The sequence below is a fragment of the Polypterus senegalus genome, chromosome 12 (genome assembly GCF_016835505.1).
Source record: "Polypterus senegalus isolate Bchr_013 chromosome 12, ASM1683550v1, whole genome shotgun sequence".
Taxonomy (NCBI): domain Eukaryota; kingdom Metazoa; phylum Chordata; class Cladistia; order Polypteriformes; family Polypteridae; genus Polypterus; species Polypterus senegalus.
In genome coordinates, this window is record NC_053165.1 from 76369070 (window position 1) to 76387849 (window position 18780).

At 43.5% G+C, this 18780-nt stretch overlaps 1 protein-coding gene across 2 annotated transcripts; it reads left to right on the forward strand.

Annotated features, from left to right (window-relative positions):
- The first annotated feature begins 670 nt into the window (after nucleotides 1–670).
- On the forward strand, nucleotides 671–17065 carry scamp5a (secretory carrier membrane protein 5a). 2 transcript variants are annotated; one of them, XM_039772341.1, is made up of 7 exons: nucleotides 671–1107; nucleotides 1515–1567; nucleotides 2426–2554; nucleotides 3418–3574; nucleotides 9775–9876; nucleotides 12775–12892; nucleotides 14431–17065. In XM_039772341.1, the coding sequence occupies exons 2-7, from the start codon at nucleotides 1561–1563 to the stop codon at nucleotides 14623–14625; spliced, it is 708 nt and encodes a 235-aa protein (XP_039628275.1). In that variant the 5' UTR covers nucleotides 671–1107; nucleotides 1515–1560; the 3' UTR covers nucleotides 14626–17065. The 2 variants fall into 2 exon arrangements, with proteins under 2 accessions (XP_039628275.1, XP_039628276.1); XM_039772342.1 differs by having other exon boundaries at nucleotides 671–1008.
- The last annotated feature ends 1715 nt before the right edge of the window (nucleotides 17066–18780 follow it).

Here is an 18780-nt window from a genome sequence, read left to right on the forward strand (position 1 = left end):
TTCAACAATTTTTCTATTCCCTTTAATATACTTTTATTATATTCATTCTTAATTAAATATTTTAGGTATGGGATTAGTAACATTTCATATACACTACCTTTTCTTAACTTATCTCTATTTCATTATATATATATATATATATATATATATATATATATATATATATATATATATATATATATATATATATATAATATTACTTATTTCTATTTTTATATCTCCAAATCTTCCACCGTCTTACACTCAAGTTTCATTCCATTCATTTGTTCTTTTAATTATATTTTTATTTGACTTTCGCATGCTAAGTCTGTCAGACTAATACTTTCTTGGCCGCACAATTGTCATCACGTCCTGTTTTTCCTCTAGAATTTTCCTTCATCATTTCCAAATATCCTAGGACTTACTTTCGTCTTGTTTTAAATTGCATTGTTCCATACATCTTAATAATAAGAATAACAATAATAATAATAATAATAATAATAATAATACATTTATTTATATAGCGTCTATGTTTCTTTTCAACTTTTTCGGTATTTGCTAAGCTGTAGGCTTATTTTATACCATCTATTCTCAGTAATGACCCGGCTTTATGATGATAATTACGCTATTTATATTTCCTCAAGGGCGGTCCTTGGGGCTCTCCGATGACGTCTTCTGTGTTACCGGAGTTGTCTTATTTCTTTGGGAGACATCTTGTATTTCGATTGGGCTCTCCGGCACTTTTTATATTGTTTAAATTTGAGGCGAGTTACGGTTCTCAACCAGGTACCGAAATTCGAACAGTCCGGCTGCGACTTCAGCACCTCGGAGAGCACCACTAAGACCCGCATCCCTTTGCTCTCGCGAGAATGTGGTGGCATCCGTGAAACATCTCGCGAGAGTCCACTCGTGAACGCGCGCTGTGGGTGTTCCAGAAATTGAGGAGCCAAGAATTGGACCGAGAAACCTTGTGAAAATCTGAAGACACTCACGGCTTTGCTGATTGTGACAGGGCAGCAGTCCAAAGGCGTACGTTTACTTGAGAAAAAAGAGTCATTTAAATCGCCGATGCTGGGAATATGCAGTCGGGCAGATAAAGCGCATTCGCGAAAATTAGGAGCAGCGAAGGTAAGATGCTTTGCGGGCGATCTGTTTCAGGGCCGAATCCACCAGAAGGGCGCGTGTTCGCTGCTAGACCTTCGTTCCAAATCGGAAAGGTCAGCGGAGCAGATCCGAGCCACGAATGTCAATTCCCAAGCAGGCGGTGCGCGCTCGTGCGCATTCATTCACGTCGGCCTTGGGGGACTGTGACCTCCTCACAAGCCCCCTTTTCTGTTGAGATATCGAAGGGCTGCTTTACCTGCACGGGTCGTTATGCCGTTATTTCCGAGAACCATTTCAATGTAGACTTTCCTATCTCTTTGTTTTTTTCATTTTTTGTACTCCCTAAGGTTAATTGAAAAATGGCTGAGATTCCTTCAGCTCTCAGTATGCCTTATCTTATGATCTGACTGCCCTTCATTTTTTTTTTCCAGAGAGAACAAAGGCGTCTTGTGTACATCGTAAAAAACAGAGCGAGAGATGGGAGGTAAAGATTTGAGTGTTTCTCCTTGTGTGCATTTCTCATGTTATTATAAGTCCACTTCTAGTGATACATGCATTCCTTCACGCTTCTGTTTCTTCTTATTCTGGACCCACATTTCTTACATGTGACACCGAGGTGCTGGAGCCGACCCGTCAGCACTGGGCAAACAGCAGGAGTCAACCAGTAAAGCGCAGGGCACACTCACGAGTCCCTCTGTAGTCATCATAAGAGTGTGGCCTCAATATCAAGAAATCAAATGCACAGCCTGCATTTACTTATCTTAGCTTATCTTCTCTTCGATTTTATTTCTTCTAACTATCCTGTGCCCGTCCAGCAGCATCTTTCCTGTTCACCATTTTCATATCTGATTTCTGCTTCTGCCAGTTCCTATGTCTTTAGTCCTTAGCTTATTTTATATATTGGATGTTTTACTGGTTGCAGAAACCCAGTCTATCATCTTGTCACTCAACATTCATTCACAAACCAGATGTGCCGAGAAGCAGACATGATGTGTGTACATCAAAAGCACAGCATCGTCATTTGCTCAAAGATTTCAGCCCCATCCTTGCAAAAGTGTGCTGAGTTCGCACCCTCTGAAGATGCCCTGCATGTTTGTGCCAGAGACATCTGGGCTGCTCGGGAGGCTGAGTTTATTTTATGGATGGATGGATGTATGTGATATTCATTTGTATTTGTTTTTGGTATCTTTTAATCTGATACTAAGAGCTACTTTCTTCTGTTCATTTGAAAGGGTTAATCAGATTTCAAACAGATACGAATGTGGGTTTCTAAATGTTCATTTCAATTGTTAGTTTGTGATTTCAGCAAGTTGCTCAGCAGTTTTACATTTTATCATTTCAGAAAAAGCCAACAACTTTCCACCATTGCCAAGATTTATTCCCTTGAAGCCATGTTTCTATCAGGACTTTAACGAGGACATTCCTGACCAGCATCGCACCATGGCCAAGCGACTCTACTATCTGTGGATGCGTGAGTAGTTGGCACACTGGTACTTTCTGAATATGAGACAGCTGTGCCAGCTCCCCCTTAACCTCCTGTACTCCTCTTTACCTGAATGCCAAGTGTCAGAGTTCCAGTCTGTCTCGTGTCTTGCTCTGAATCTTCATGGCAGTCCTTTCCTATATGAGGGATGAAGCCCTGGCCAATGTAAAGCACCTTGCTTCTTGAGGAGTCAAGATGCTCTTTTTACGGCCAAGGAGAACCCCCTATGCTTTGGTCTTATTCTGTGACTCTGCCACTCCCTACCCCTGATTTTCACGTTGCTGTTTGTTGTGTTTTTTTGGTTTTTATTTATTTATTTATTTATTTTTAAGTCTGATGTTTCAGAAGGTTATTAAAGAGCGCCCTCGGGTTTCTGTTGTCAGAAGTTAGTCTTGTTGAAGAGTCTGTAAGGTCAAAATATGCAAGCAAAAAGACATGGGCTTTTTAACATATGGCCCTCCAGAAGGACAAGTGGCAGATCTCTGTCCCCAATATCTTATATGTGACAAATGTGGGCGGTTGGGAAAACAAAACCAAATGAATGTTGCTTTTGTGCTTTACTTTCACCCAGCTTTTATTTTCTCAAATGTGGTACGGCAGTCATGTAAAAGAAATGAAAACCGTTCTGATGCTAGAAAACGTAGACGAGACTGTGACATGTTGGCACATTGGACTGACCCAAGGCCTATGGGCATGCGATGTCTGAGGTGACTTTGTAGGCACACCGGCCCAAGCACCATGTCAGTCTGTTACATGATTTGAGATTGGAGCTACTGTGTATGAAGAGTAAAGGCATGTAGTGCCAACTGTGCTCTTTGCCATCTCATTTTTGCCTCTGTCTGTGTTTGCAGTGAATAGCATCACTCTGGCTGTCAATCTGATTGGCTGCTTGGCGTGGACAATTGGCGGAGGTGGATTCATGAATTTTGGCTTGGCAGTCGTCTGGCTTCTCCTCTTCACTCCTTGCTCGTATGTGTGCTGGTTTCGGCCCATTTACAAGGCCTTCAAGTGAGTATGTGTGGCTCATTGAATTCACCATGTTTGAAGTCACTTCCTGATATATCAAAGTATTTAAATCTGACCTAAGAGATAACCAAGATCTCCAAGAGTATCAAATTTAGCACTGACTTGCTGGCAGCTGTTGGGAGCAATAGTGGAGGGTAAGAGGAGCCATGTCTCCTATCTCAGTGCAGACATGTGAATTTAAAGGCCCAAACAGCCTGGCTATTGGGGCCTCAGAAGTGCTTCTCACCAACACCATCAAACATCAATCCAGGGTCGGATGGGGCAGCTGGCATAGCCTTGTTAGGACTCACATTTCAGAGTGTGCATAAACTGTTAGATGTGACAGGAAGAAAGGCCTTCATTGTGAACATACTTTACTTTAATCAGACTCATAACCTTAGATTAGACTTGTAGACTAGTAAGAGGAGATTGGTGTTAGACCCCATGTAGTTTAGTGGGCTAGCTCTGCACTTTCCACAGCTTCATTAATGTCCAGTACTGTTCGAAAATGTACCCTGCAGAAAGTCCCAGGTGTAATCTGTTTCATCCGAGTAGGTAAAAATATTTGGTACAGAAAGCCTGATGTTGGTTGTGCAGACCTGATGAATTCTGATGCTACCAGACTTGGTTATTTTGGCCTTCATTTTACTTGCCCCTGGTAAATGCTGAAAATCAAGCTGCCTTGGCCAGCTTCTCTGCATCTTCCAAGTGGAAGTTGGCCACCACTAACTCAGAGCCAGTGTAAGGTAGATAGATAGATAGATAGATACAGTGCATCTGGAAAGTATTCCCAGCGCATCACTTATTCCACATTTTGTTATGTTACAGCAGCGCTTCCCGATTGTTGCTGGGGGTGCCAGAATCCATCGAGGAAGAAAAATGAAAAACATTATTTGTACATAATCTTAATTTATCTATCCATTCCTAAATAATTAAATGGGCAGGCTATTCCGTATCAGTGCAATACGCTTCTTGTTAAAACGGATGACTTCCGCTCTTACGCGGGTATTATGAACTATCGTATCTGTTCAAGTTCTATTTAAATTTTAAATATAAGTAAGTTTTATTTAGTCGACAGAAATATCTTTAGTAGGAATATAAGTTAAATTTAGTCATCATTGCATAAATGTTTCTTCACCATAGAAATTTAAAGACTAAATTCAACTTACATTCCTACCAAAGATATTTCTGTCAACTAAATAGAACCTACTTCTATCCAAATAGAACTTGAAAAGATATATTTTTTCGAATCTGACCGCACATTTTAGATCGACTTGACGTGCACTACATTGAGCCCGCGTGCTATTGTGCTCTCGCCTGCCTGCCTGAATAAGTCACCGTCACTTCGCTCTTACTTTTTTACCGTTCATTTAATCTAGTCGCGAAAAAATTAGAAAATGGAGGGAGGATTACACTGAGTATGGCTCTACCAAAACAACTATTGATGGTGAATAAAGTATCCATTATTCATAAAGCTTCAATTGGTGATCTGTTTTTCTGCGTTAACCTCATATTTTTTTCATACTTCTTCTCAAACCAATGGGGTGCGAAATAGGCATCGTCCGTCACATGGGGTGCGAAGGTAAAATGAACCGGGAAGCGCTGTGTTACAGCCTTATTCCAAAATGGATTAAATTCATTTTTTTCCTCTGAATTCTACACACAACACCCCATAATGACAACGTGAAAAAAGTTTACTTGAGGTTTTTGCAAATTTATTAAAAATAAAAAAAACTGCGAAAGCACATGTACATAAGTGTTCACAGCCTTTGCCATGAAGCTCCAAATTGAGCTCAGGTGCATCCTCTTTCCCCTGATCATCCTTGAGATGTTTAATTGGAGTCCACCTGTGGTCAATTCAGTTGATGTGACCTGATTTTGAAAGGCACACACCTGTCTATAGAAGGTCCCACAGTTGACAGTTCATGTCAGAGCACAAACCAAGCATGAAGTCAAAGGAATTGTCTGTAGACCTCCGAGACAGGATTGTCTCGAGGCACAAAGCTGGGGAAGGTTAAAGAAAAATTTTTGCTGTTTTGAAGGTCCCAATGAGCACAGTGGCCTCCATCATCTGTAAGTGGAAGAAGTTCGAAACCACCAGGACTCTTCCTAGAGCTGGCCGGCCATCTAAACTGAGCGATCGGGGGAGAAGGGCCTTAGTCAGGGAGGTGACCAAGACCCTGATGGTCACTCTGTCAGAGGTCCTCTGTGGAGAGAGGAGAACCTTTCAGAAGGACAACCATCTCTGCAGCAATCCACCAATCAGGAGTGTATGGTAGAGTGGCCAGACGGAAGCCACTCCTTAGTAAAAGGCACATGGCAGCCCGCCTGGAGTTTGTCAAAAGGCACCTGAAGGACTCTCAGACCATGAGAAACAAAATTCTCTGGTCTGATGAGACAAAGATTGAACTCTTTGGTGTGAATGCCAGGTGTCACGTTTGGAGGAAACCAGGCACTGCTCATCACCAGGCCAATACCATCCCTACAGTGAAGCACGGTGGTGGCAGCATCAGGAACTGGGAGACTAGTCAGGATAAAGGGAAAGATGACTGCAGCAATGTACAGAGACATCCTGGATGAAAACCTGCTCCATAGCGCTCTTGACCTCAGACTGGGGCGACGGTTCATCTTTCAGCAGGACAACGACCCTAAGCACACAGCCAAGATATCAAAGGAGTGGCTTCAGGACAACTCTGTGAATGTCCTTGAGTGGCCCAGCCAGAGCCAGACTTGAATCTGATTGAACGTCTCTGGAGAGATCTTAAAATGGCTGTGCACCGACGCTTCCCATCCACCCTGATGGAGCTTGAGAGGTGCTGCAAAAAGGAATGGGCGAAACTGGCCAAGAATAGGTGTGCCAAGCTGGTGGCTTCATATTCAAAAAGACTTGGGGCTGTAATTGCTGCCAAAGGTGCATCGACAAAGTATTGAGCACAGGCTGTGAATACTTATGTACATGTGAGTTCTCAGTTTTTTTATGTTTAATAAATTTGCAAAAACCTCAAGTAAACTTTTTTCACTTTGTCATTATGGGGTGTTGTGTGTAGAATTCTGAGGAAAACAATGAATTTAATCCATTTTGGAATAAGGCTGTAACATAAAATGTGGAAAAAGTGATGCGCTGTGAATACTTTCCGGATGCACTGTAGATACTTTATTAATCCCAATGGACTTGAGAACTGGAGTTATGTGTTCACACTTTCTGCTTCTTGTAATAATTCTTGTACCAGCATTTTGAATTAAATGAAAGCTGCGTAAAGAATAATCAGAACAGCCAGTGAATAACGCACTACAATAGTCAATCCTACTAGGAATAAATGCATTAGTTAGTTTTTCAGTGCATATTTAGAAAATGTATTAACCTTCCAACATTTTTGAGATGGGGGAAAAAAAACATGTTTTGGATAGTTTGCGATGCATGTTTTAAGTGACCCGCTAGAATCAAAGATAACGCCTAAAGTGCTTGCTGATTCAGTAAAGCTAATGGTGACCCCAACTGAGTGACAGAATGTTGTTGTGGTCAACATCATTCCCTCTTACTGTTTTTTCTGAGTTCAAAGAGAAATAGTTCTCATCCATCCACTCCTTTAGCTCACAGACACAATTAATAATAGACGGCACCGGAGAAATGTCATTTGACCTAAAAGAACGGTATAACTGGGTGTCATCTGCATATGGTCGGGTCACTACTCACTGACTGCACTGCTCTGGTCTGCATTTAAACACTACAGGTCAGGTCAGGCTGGGGAGCAGCCACCACACGATGAAACATCTCAGGGTCCTGGTCGGCAATACCTCTGGCAGACACGCAGTTCACTCCCACCCTCTGAAATGACCATCAGCATGCTAGTGAAAATTATTGATAGTTTTGTTATCTAATGAGAATTCATAATGAAAGTATGTAAAGTGAAAACCGTAAAATCTCCAGGATCGAGTCCCACAGGGCACCGTATTTAACTTCTGTGTACAATTATGGAGTCCTTTTAGCACATTTATATACATACTGGGATGGATCTGATAAGCGAGAATTAAACCAGGCAAGGACAGTGTCTTAATGTGAGCCTGATGTCATGTTGCAGCCTCTGTAATGTAATCGAAACAGAAATTGTGCCAAGGCTCCTGAAAAGTAGTGTGGCATTGTATATAATGAAGTCATGAGTCTGTGGATGAGGGCACAGAAATATATTTTATCAATCGGGTGGAGCAGGGCCTGAATGTTCAGATGTCACTTCTTCTGTGGCCACTTTAAATACATATGGCTCTTACACTTTGACAAAGTTCCTTGCTTTGTGAATTTTTCACTTTTTAATTGTCACAAAATGTAAAGTATTACATGCAGAGTAACAAAGCATCAGCCCTAAGCATTTTGGGTTTACCTTGAACTAATATTCTTCTTGGCTAAGCATGGTGCACAAGACATTCAAAATGGTAATGACTGGTTCAGTTATGACGTTGAATATAAACCAATGGTTGTTATGCGGAGTCTCTTGGGGGTGATGTTGGAAATGCTTCTGGAGTCCTGGGTACAGCTAGGAGAAGTAGGCAACTGAAGAGCAGCCAAGTGATTCTGGAGTGGTGGGCACATCCTGCTCAGACAGGCTGAATGAGCTGGACGCAGACACACATATGGGCATCGAATTTAAAGTCCTCAGGAACATGAAAAACAATTCTTTTTTTGCAGTTGTGAGTCTTGTATTCAGTGACACCTAGCAGAGAGTAAATGGATGTGCATTTAAGACAAAAGGGCAGTGGGAGGCTAGAAAAAAAGTACCAAGTCATGGAGCTGAAGTGAAATCCTTTATAACGTATCAAAAGTAGTTATTGGGACCACTTAGAAAATGGGGTGAATTTTTTGTCCTAAAAACGTATGTCACTTCATGATGCTCATCTGGTTAACTCACATCTAACAAATATGCCATCCGTTGGAGTTGTGTGACACTCGTCATAATGGCAGTGCCAGGTCAACAAAGACCAGCTCAGGATCCTACAGTGTGGTCCAGATCGTCTGGATGACATTGATTTGTGCGGGGACGATTCCAGATCGGCGCAAACACGATTCTTCATGTCGTCAGTTCGCACACTTCTCGATGGTCTGGGATTTTTCGGGTGATTTTCTATGTAATAAACGTAATAAGTTATCGCGTAATGAAAATTGCATAATTAGATCTGGACCACCCTATACTGTGTCTTATGTGCTGACAAGACCAGTTGAGTGTGCCTTCAATTCCTCCTAAACTCTCAGTGTGGGTTGCCTGCCAGCTCCTGTCATTTGTGCACATTTTATGGTCTTGAGCCTTTATTTTACTGGTGTTCTTAGGGGGGCTTGTGTAAAGATTATGCCAGGAAATAATTATTGAAAAGACAATTTTCTTTAAGGTCAAAAGTCTCCTTTTCCTGCAGAAAATATTGAATGGTGTCAGGCTTCGTGTTAGTGGATTTTCGCCTGCCGAAGCACAGGTGTTCACATCAGGTTCTGCTGGACTGAGGTAGCCAAGTGAGAGGTATGCCAGTGATACTTTTTCAATCCTCCGACTGTTCCAACCCATTGACTTTTTGGGTTTTCTTCTGACTCTTCCAGCTTTTGCTCCAACTCTTGGTAACATCTCCCCATGTCCATCTGCTGTGGCTTTTACTCGATCTAAACTTTGTGTTCAGGATTTTTAAATCCAGTATGAAATTCATCAGAAAATGTCCCTTAGTTAGGCGAATATGCAAACTTGAATCTGATGTTATTTTGTGTCCCTCTTCTACCATTCTGGACACATTGTCCTGTTTGTCTGAATTCTCTACCGGTGTGACTTCTTTCAACTCTTCTTCTACTCCATGCTGCTTTTCTTATCAGGATGGTTGGAAGTCCTCTCATATTTATTACTGAGTAGATTTTGTATTCTTTTCAACAGCATTGTACTCATCTTCTTGACCGTGGTCACTGTCTGAGCCTAACCTGTACCGCTTGGCCATTGGCTGCTTTCTGTAACTGCCAGGGATGGGGTGGCTGCTGAATGGCTCTTTCTCCACGATGTAGAAGCGTAGCCCTTTAAGAGCCACTTTCAGTGTGTTATCATCTCTTGCTTCACACTCCTCCTTGGTTGCTCACTCTGCTCTTGCAATTTTTTCTTCCCTTTAGGTAATTCCTCAAGTCTGCTGCTGAGCTCTCCACCTGACACCATTTCAAACTGTGCCTTTCTTGTTTCCTTCTTTAGGACGGATAGTTCCTTTAACTTCATGGCATTTTTCTTCACTTTTATTGCCCAGCTGGTGCTCAGCATCATCCAGGCTGTGGGGATCCCTGGGTGGGGTGTCTGGTAAGTGTGGCCGCATCGTGTCCTCCTTCACACTGCACAATGTCCATACATCCAAGTTTTTCCTGGGCTTGCATACTATGTGACAATATCAGAGTAGCTTTATGTGCAAACATTTCTGAGTTGCTTGCTCATTTCCTTCTTTTTATTAGATTTGCTTTATATACTTGTGCTTTAGGACGTACTGTGCAAATCAGACTTTCATTTATTTTGTACTGAGGAACTATTTAACGTAGAGGAAAAAAATGCCATTCACTTATAAAGAAAGTAAGAAGGAATGATTGCTTTAGTAACGCAAAGCTGTCCTACCATACCCCTCCTCGGTAAGGACTTCATGAGTGCAGACAGTCTCTCTCTTTGCTGTTGTTTTCATGCTTTCGATTGGTGGCCACCCAACTTCGTTCCTCACTAGCTATGCTATACTGCAAGTGTGCTGGCATTCCCCATTGTAGAGTTTTGTGGTGGTATCGCTCTATTTATTTTTCGTGACATGTCAGGCCTGTTATTCAGGTGACTGGCTGCCAGAAAAGATATGCAATTCTCAATACTCACCCAAAGATTTACATCTGGTAAAGAATTACATAGACATGTGGATACATTTCTTTTGACAGCAGATGAGCCCAGAGAGACTAGCGGTGCAAATCTGGATGATCCCTCCTGTCCACCAAAGGAAGTTAGACTCCTTGGGTTCTTGAAGGAGCCAGCTTCACACAGGAGGAACAAGACAAACAATTCAGAATTCCCAAAAGTGCCAAATATGTCCATAGGGCCAATAGAGGGTTGTGTGCTGAACCAAAGGAGCAGAGGAATAACATAACCAATCCAAGGAACTGAAGAAAGAGATCTGTCAAACATGCAGCTGCCTAATGAGGGGCCAGTATTATGAAGTCTTAAAGCCAGTATCTAAACACATAATAAAGAAAACACGATTTCAAGAGCTATGGCACTGCATTGAGAGCACCACAGGACACCAGGGGCCTCATGTATAACGCCGTGCGGAGAACTCACACTATAACATGACGTGAGCACAAAAGCAGGAATGTGTGTACGCACAGAAAAATCCAGATGCAGGAATCTGTGCGTACGCCAACTTCCACGTTCTTCCGCTACATAAATCCTGATCAGCGTGAAAAGTAATGCATGTACAGGCGCCTGCTGTCCCGCCCCAACTCCTCCCAGAATTACACCTCTTTGAATATGTAAATCAATATAAATAGCCCTTAAGCTCAGCGTTCTGTGAAAAGACAATGGGAAAACCACAAGGAAAAATAGAACAATTTCATCGAATACCAAGTAGAGGCAAAGAAAAATGTAATATTTGTTGGTTTAAACAGTGGGATCAACAACAAAAGGAAGCTGATCGAGTGACATAGCCTGTCGGAGAAACTCGAAAGCTCAAGCTCACAAAGTCTCACAGTGCCCGAAATAAAAAAAGAGTCGTATATCAAAGTTGCCATGAAAAGGGAAGTCGTAGCCCACCGTCTGAGTGTCATATGACAGCTTATTAGGGTACAGAGAAAAAAAAAGGCACACAGTTGGAAAAAAGCACGAAATGTCAACTTCAATCTCGACATTTCCACTTTAATCACGTAGTTTATTTTGTCATTAAAGTAGAACATCGTAAACTTCATCTTAAAATCGTTTAATGAACCAGTTTCTCAAATCACATCGTAATTAAAGTAGCACGTTAAATGCTTTGTTTAGTATTTGATCTTCTATGTGCTCTGTGTGTGTCAATCACTACGTGCTTCTTAAACCGGCTTTCTCTTCCTCCGACGGGACACAGAATCCATGACATTTGTGATATTCCAGCTCTCTGAATAACTAAAATACTGAGATGTATACGTGATATCATTTTCATGAAGATGGGAGTTAAAGCACGTTATTAAACATGGGAACATGGTGGCGCAGTGATTGTGCACGACCTTCGATGAAATAGTTTATTGCAGCAGTACTGTCTCTCTCAAATGTACTAACATCCAATTCCTGTCCTTCCTTTTCTTTCCCCAAATATCCAATCGCACACAATCAGCTCTGTAATGGACGTTAAGTCATCTGTAAGCTTAGAACGCCAATTCTTCAAAACATTTAAGGAACATTGAAATATCTTCGTAGTACATGTTTAATTATTCTGTCCTTCACGCCAGTTCCAGTGAAGCATACAGTGCGAGGCAGGAACAGTCCGTCAACGGAGCACCAGATCCTTGCTGGCGTACCGACACCGTGTCCTTTAATTATTAACAATATAGATTATTTAAATAAAGTTTTATCTGTATAATATAATAATAAACATATTTTGCTACATTTCATCCTAAAAATTATATCATCATCATATGTAAATACGCGCTTTATAAAGCGGCTCAGGTTGTGCGATGTTATGAGTGTATCACAAGTTTACAGTGAGGTGATTGGACTTAGAAGGTCTACAAGGAGCACTTGATGGACTGACTGAGTGCGTTTAGAGCTCTTGGCATGAAACTGTTTGTGAACCGCGAGGTCCGTACAGTAAAGGCTCTGAAGTGTTTGCTGTGTGAGAAGCTGTTCAAATAGGAAGCGTGGCTGTGGCAACCCCTAACTGGAGCAGCCGGAGCTAAAAGAAGAAAAGAAGAAGAAGAAGAAGAAGAAGGTGCAGTGAGAGTAACATTTCTGTGCGTACACACCGTTTATACATGAGGCCCCAGATCATTCTTAATATCATCCCGAGAGACTGAGCATAATGTCTCTTGATTTATATTCAATGGTTTTTACAACTTATCCAGACATTCATATTTTTGATTGCTTGTGCACAATGCCTGGACAATGAGAATCTTAGCTCAAAGTAAACCCACCAAGCCGTAGGAGTAGGTGAGACTTGGGTGAGTGCCAGGGAGACTCAAATTCTTCTTTGTTTCTTTGCTGTAGTGGCTGGGTGGCTACCATCCTCTTCTTTGGCACTAACATTGGCTCCGCCGTGGTCATGCTGATCCCAACTCTCATGTTCACAGCTGTGGCAGTGCTTTCCTTCATAGCACTCACAAAGGTATGGAAACTTCTTTTTGACACTTGTTTCTTGTCACACTAGATAATGGCTAACAGCTGTGATCTACTGACGTTTTGGTCAACTTATTTCAAACATCAGAGGGCTGCTCTCTATACTCTGCACAGCTGAGGCTCAATCGGCTTGCAGGTGACTTTCAGAGAGGAGCCACATTGTGATATCTCATGCTTTAGGTTATGTCACAATTTCTCTGAACTTCTTTCTGCCAAGATCCAGCTGGGCGAATAAAAATCGGTTATGCCTGGCAAATCCATTGGCATTCAATTTGACTGGAACATGTCAAGTGTGAGGCAGAATAATGGAGACAATGCAAATATGAATTTGTGAACTGCGAATGTTTTGACCAAAACTTGTGATCTTAAAGGACAAGAGCACAGGTCTTTGTCTGGGTTCAAATCCGTACTCTGATCCTGAACAGCAGGAGATGTACAAGGAATTAAAGCAGGGGAATCATATGGGACAGTTTAAAGACAAGAAACCAAGCAGCAATGACTTAAGCTGGGTTGGGTGGCTATGTAGAGAGGACAGGAGCAGAGAGCACTGGGACATGGGCACCACCTTCAAGGGGCCACTAGCGATTATAGGCTGCAGCTTCAATAATAATGATTTCATTCGGCCACATTCAACCGCCTACCATTAACAGACTAGTTGCTCAAATTTATAGACTGGCATTGAAAGATTCATCAGCTTTTATTTAAACAAAGCATTTTAATTTCAAACTTTTGAGAGGCTGGTCTGTGACATGCAGGAAAACCTAAGGTAAATGTGTATGTCGACTTATTTGACTGCTTTGGTAAGGCTGGATTCTCATTTTGCTGTCACTGTCAGTTTCAGCTACATGGAAGGCTGGTGGCTCAAGCACAGAGCAGCTTTTATGTGTCTCCTGTTGGCAATTTTAGCTTAAATATTCAACTTTCCTCTAACATCGCTCTGGAGTTTTTTTTGGGGGGGGATAGGCAATAGACTGGTTGTGCAGCTGACCCAGTGTCCCCCATAGTTAAGACCTATGAGCTGGGACAAGCAAGGTTAGACATTGGCTAGCTGCACATTTAGAAAACAAGTCGGGCAGCTGCCAACTAGAGTGGGGGGCTATTAGCTACACAAACAAACAATGAGGGGCTGCCAACTAATTATGGGTAAGGCAGCTCCAAACACAAAGTGAAAAGGCTGTCAGAGGCTCAACTGGAAAACGCGTAATTGCCACTTCAAACATGGAAGGTAATTGGCTAGATTGAAGCAAATGGGCACTGGCCAGCTTAATGGAGCTGAACACCCAAGACCCAAGTGTTTTAACCAGTGTGGGCAGCTGCCATTCATTGACACCAGTCTGGCTGTAGCCACTGCTAACAAAATGTCTGTAGTGTTATCCATGCTGTAGCCCGCCATGGTCATGAAGACCAAATGGTTTACCACTTGTGCTCTGGCATCGCATACAGAATGACCGGCAGCAGCGTCAAGCCAGGGTCAGAAATGCTGTCACTCATCAGCGCCTTTTATTTTATTTCTTTACATTGTTTTAGGTGCACAGCTTTTACCGAGGCAGCGGTGGCAGTCTGAGCAAAGCACAGGAAGAGTGGACAACAGGGGCTTGGAAGAATCCTCACGTCCAACAAGCTGCACAGAATGCGGCAATGGGCGCCGCCCAGGGTGCCATGATGCAGTCGGAGCCTCAGTACTCTGCCACTCCCAATTACTCGTACGACAACCAGATGTAGGGTCTGGCCAGTTTAGTATCTGCGCAGCGTGGAACGTAAGGCCCAACCGTAATCTACTGAAAACCTGCCTCTCAAAGATCTCCTGACAGCATTGCTGTAAAACTTGACCAGATGTTAAAAACATAAAAAGCATGTGCAACATGTCTGACCTCAACTCAGACATGAGTCTTCTTTGACACCGTTTGGGCCATTACTGGCTTGGGTGGCGTGCCCAATTACGCAAGCAAAGAGTGAAGATCAGAGCGGCGTCTTCAGAAGAGGCCAAGCGGCACCAATGTGGCACCAATGCGGCACGTCAGCCAAGCGTCCAGGAACCTGAGTGCAGCTCGGGCAGCATTCTCGCTTACCTTAAATGAAGCCTGTCAGGGCCAGGCTGGCAGGTTGGGTTTTCAGTAGGTTTTCGTTTGATGTCTTCATCCCAAGCTTCATGCAGTAACCATGCTGGCCATTTTCTGTGTGGCTTCTTTCTTTTTTTCTTTCTTTCTTTTAAATGAAATCTCCTGATAGTGATGTGCAATAGTGATGACGTTCCTGGGACGATGTCGTTGCTTTGAGTAAGTGTTATTGTGCACAGGTGTCTGAGAAAAGTGCATTGTTCTTTCGACTCATTTTGCCCTATTGTGAAATGCTTTTAGGACGTGATAGATGTCAACTGTGTCCAGTGTCCACCTCTGCTGTCACTTCCCCTAATCGTGATTACTTGTCTTAAGAGTCCAAAAGGAGCGCTTTCCAGCAGATTTATTATGCAAAGTCGTGTGACGGGACGCTTGGCACAATCCCAGACCGATAAAGGCACTATTTCTCATGGGACGTTGTCTTCGAAATCTGAAATATATGCAAAGTGAACAATATGCAGCTTCTCTGAGGACGCAAGGGAGGAGTGTGCCAGGGTAAACTTCTGGAAGGGCTGCATTCCACTTTGGGCAAATATAAAGATATGCTCAAGTAGTGGAAGAAACTGAACAACCCTGGAAGAAAACGCACAACAAAGGAAACAAGCTTGACACCCGGTGACGAGTGGGGAGCCTTGTGACATCCGTGTCCGCGCATAAGCTCTTTGATCATCCCATAACTTCATCCTTCAAGAACAAATCCCTCCAGGGTCAGCCTCAACTCTTATCGCGTGGTGACCCGGGCTGGCCACCATGCACAATCGGATGAGTAGATGGCAGTTTGTGTAGGTCCTATCAGACTCCTTCCATCCAGACCCCTCACCACACCAAAGGTTTAGTCTGAATGTGAGATCCTGCAACATAAGTGACTTGACTCGGGCTCCCAGAATTCAAGAGTCAAGAATATAATTGTGCATCCTGAGATCAAGCAAAAAAAGTTGATTCCTGGTGCAAGAGACTCAGAAACAGGTGGCAGGCATTCGTCGAAGCAATAAAACACACCAGGGGTTGGTTTGGCCATTTAGCCATCTTGTGTGGGCAGATGGTGCATTTGTCTATAATGTGGCACGAGATGGCACCCTCCCAAATAAATCCATGTTTAAACACTCACCAAATGGCATCTGAGGGGATGTGAATGATGGTTATGAGGTTTGTAACCTTCAGGCAATCTTTGGCTGTGTTTGAACATGGCATGACTTGTGCCCATTGCCCATGAAATACTGCTTGGGCACATTAGTGAAGGACTGCAATCCACTACAGCCAGTAGTCTTTAGGCACAATGGTTTTTATAGATTTTGTCAGGAGACACCGGAGCGGTCCATGGCTGTTGAGTGCCTCACTCCAGACATATGGCCCACCGTGGACCCTGGTACACACTGAATATGTCCTGGAAGTAAAATAAGCGAAGATTGGTAGCACACTGCAGACTGAAACATCACGGAGGTCCAGAGGACACCTCTGTATTGCACCTCGTTCGACCGTAGCAGCTCAAGTTGTTGATGAATTAGCTGGCAGCGAGATGCTACGTGCTCCTCCAAAAGACTGCAGCCGGGACAGACTTGTGTTGGGTGCCACTGCCATGTATCATAACTTGGTAGAGGCCCAAACTGAAAATGCACACCGGCCTTGAGTCCACTGCTTCCAAACATTTTACAACACATGGAAATAACGACGAGCTCAGAGCCATACGTGCCAAGGAGAATGGCAAACAAATGGGGTTTCTCCACTGAACAGCATGCCAGCTGGGAAGGGTTAATGTCCGTGGGTTTGGTGTCCTTCATACTTTAGCTTTTTTGTCCAGGCAATGTTGCCAACATGGGGCCTGCACAGGGCTCCTCACACAGTATCTCCATAGGACTCCAGTTCCTGTGATTTTTCCATCTTGCTGCCGGCCATTTTCTAGTGTGATGCGCTGGACCAGCAATCTGCACTGTCTTGTTGAGCCCCCGTCACTTGAGAATAAAAGTTGGTTTTGTTGATGTCACGGACAAGCGCATGTTACAGTGTTGTGTAAAGCAAAAGAGTGAAATAAAGTGATGGAGAACAAAGCCAGTCTGTGTGCCAACTTCTCTTTGTTGTCGCTGTGTGTCTCTTTGATGAAGAGGAGAGTCAGTGTGTGGTGAACGGCGCGCACAGGGCACAAGCTCATAACGTCCTCTTTTACCTCGCCTTCCCTTTCATGAGATCCCCTCAGCATCCAAGAGCGCACCCTGAACTCCTCCTCACAGAATGGCTGCTGGTATTCTTGGGTCCAGTTCGAGCTCGCTGGTCTCTTTGGTTTCCTAAGGCACATTGAAAGTTTGAATAGCCACTTCGGAGTCTCTGGGAAGTGGCAATGTTGATACCAGTGACATGTGTCACTTTGGGCACACAAGATGCTCCCCACCCATCGCCCCCAACAGGGCTGATGCTGCTAGAAGCCACCAACAAGTTGAAAATGAATGGCTGCTTTGCCAGTTTTGAATTTGTCAGAACTAGTGGTGACCAGTAATCGGCCAGATTATGTAAACCCTTGCGGATGCCGACATGGCAATGTGGCACGTGTGATCACTGCTAGTGGTTCAAACGTCAGTGAGTTCCTCTCAATGATGCACACAACCCGCGAACATTGTGACTGCTGCAGTTACTTCATGTTCCACTGGATGGCAGCAGAATGTCCCATTTAATCCTAAAATAACATGGAGTCTTTAAGCTGGCTCAGAGAAGTTAAAAAAAAGGCAGAAATTCCGGGACCTCTGCTGAATTGTGACTTTGGATCACAATGTGTTTCCTGGCAACAGGCAGAATGAAACCAGACCACAGGGCTGTGTGTCACACAGTGGGAAATCAGGAATCTTCACCGAAAAAATATCCCAGAAAACCTCTGACTTTCAAATCACCTTGCATCCAAACTCTGAAGTTCCTCCACATTCATCCTAAGGGTCACGTAGAGCCAGAGCCTGCGGCATTGGCCATAAGAAAGGACAGCAGGCCATAGAAGGGCATACACACACGCACCCAGTATATGGCAAACTAAGGAAGAACTGGCAGTTGAACCCATGTTCTGTGGGCTGGGCAGCACTAGTGCAAATCAAAATGCCAGCCTGCTTCTATGACACTTCCCCCTGGTCTCTTTAAATATGTCACCTTCCTCAACCATTCATTCTAAGAGCTGGTCTGCACCTTCCTCTTCATCCAGCCAGAATTGACCTTTCAGATTTCCAGAGACTTCTGGCCTCAGTGTGGTGGACCGAAGCCTTGATCAAAGTACCTCTGCAGGTCACAGAATAATAATGAAATGAAGAACAAGTGAGCCCAATCCTACCATGTAGGGAGTATGCCATAGAGGACCCAACACTGTTAGGAGTCTCCCAGACCTCGCATCATACTTGATCCACTGGCTGCCACGTTGTGCCCAAGTGCTCTCCTCTGCCTCACCTCTGCTCTCTGGTAGGCCATACTGTCCACTCTGCATAATACAACTCACTTCCGTGTCCTCCTCCACTTTCTTCAACCCCCAATGTCCATCAACTGTCCTATCATCTCAAGAAAAGAGCAAATACATCCCAGCTGGCACAGGCACACTTCCCAGAAGACTTTTAAGCCTCATTCTCTGACTCCATCCCAGTAGGGGATTCACACTTTGAACTGGTAGGCTTTGGTGAAAATACAGGATGGTAGCGAGTGTAAATGTAGCCTTTCACATTTGTATAGACGTAGGCCATATCATGCACTCACTGTATGTGTTTAACGTGGCTCTGCAGACAAAGCTTATGAAATAACT

What these genes read in the sequence shown, in the direction of transcription:
- scamp5a (XM_039772341.1), top strand. An exon ending in ACTCTACTATCTGTGGATGC is followed by an intron (nt 2,555 to 3,417) that starts GTGAGTAGTTGG and finishes CTGTGTTTGCAG; the next exon opens with TGAATAGCATCACTCTGGCT. An exon ending in CCCATTTACAAGGCCTTCAA is followed by an intron (nt 3,575 to 9,774) that starts GTGAGTATGTGT and finishes TTCCTTCTTTAG; the next exon opens with GACGGATAGTTCCTTTAACT.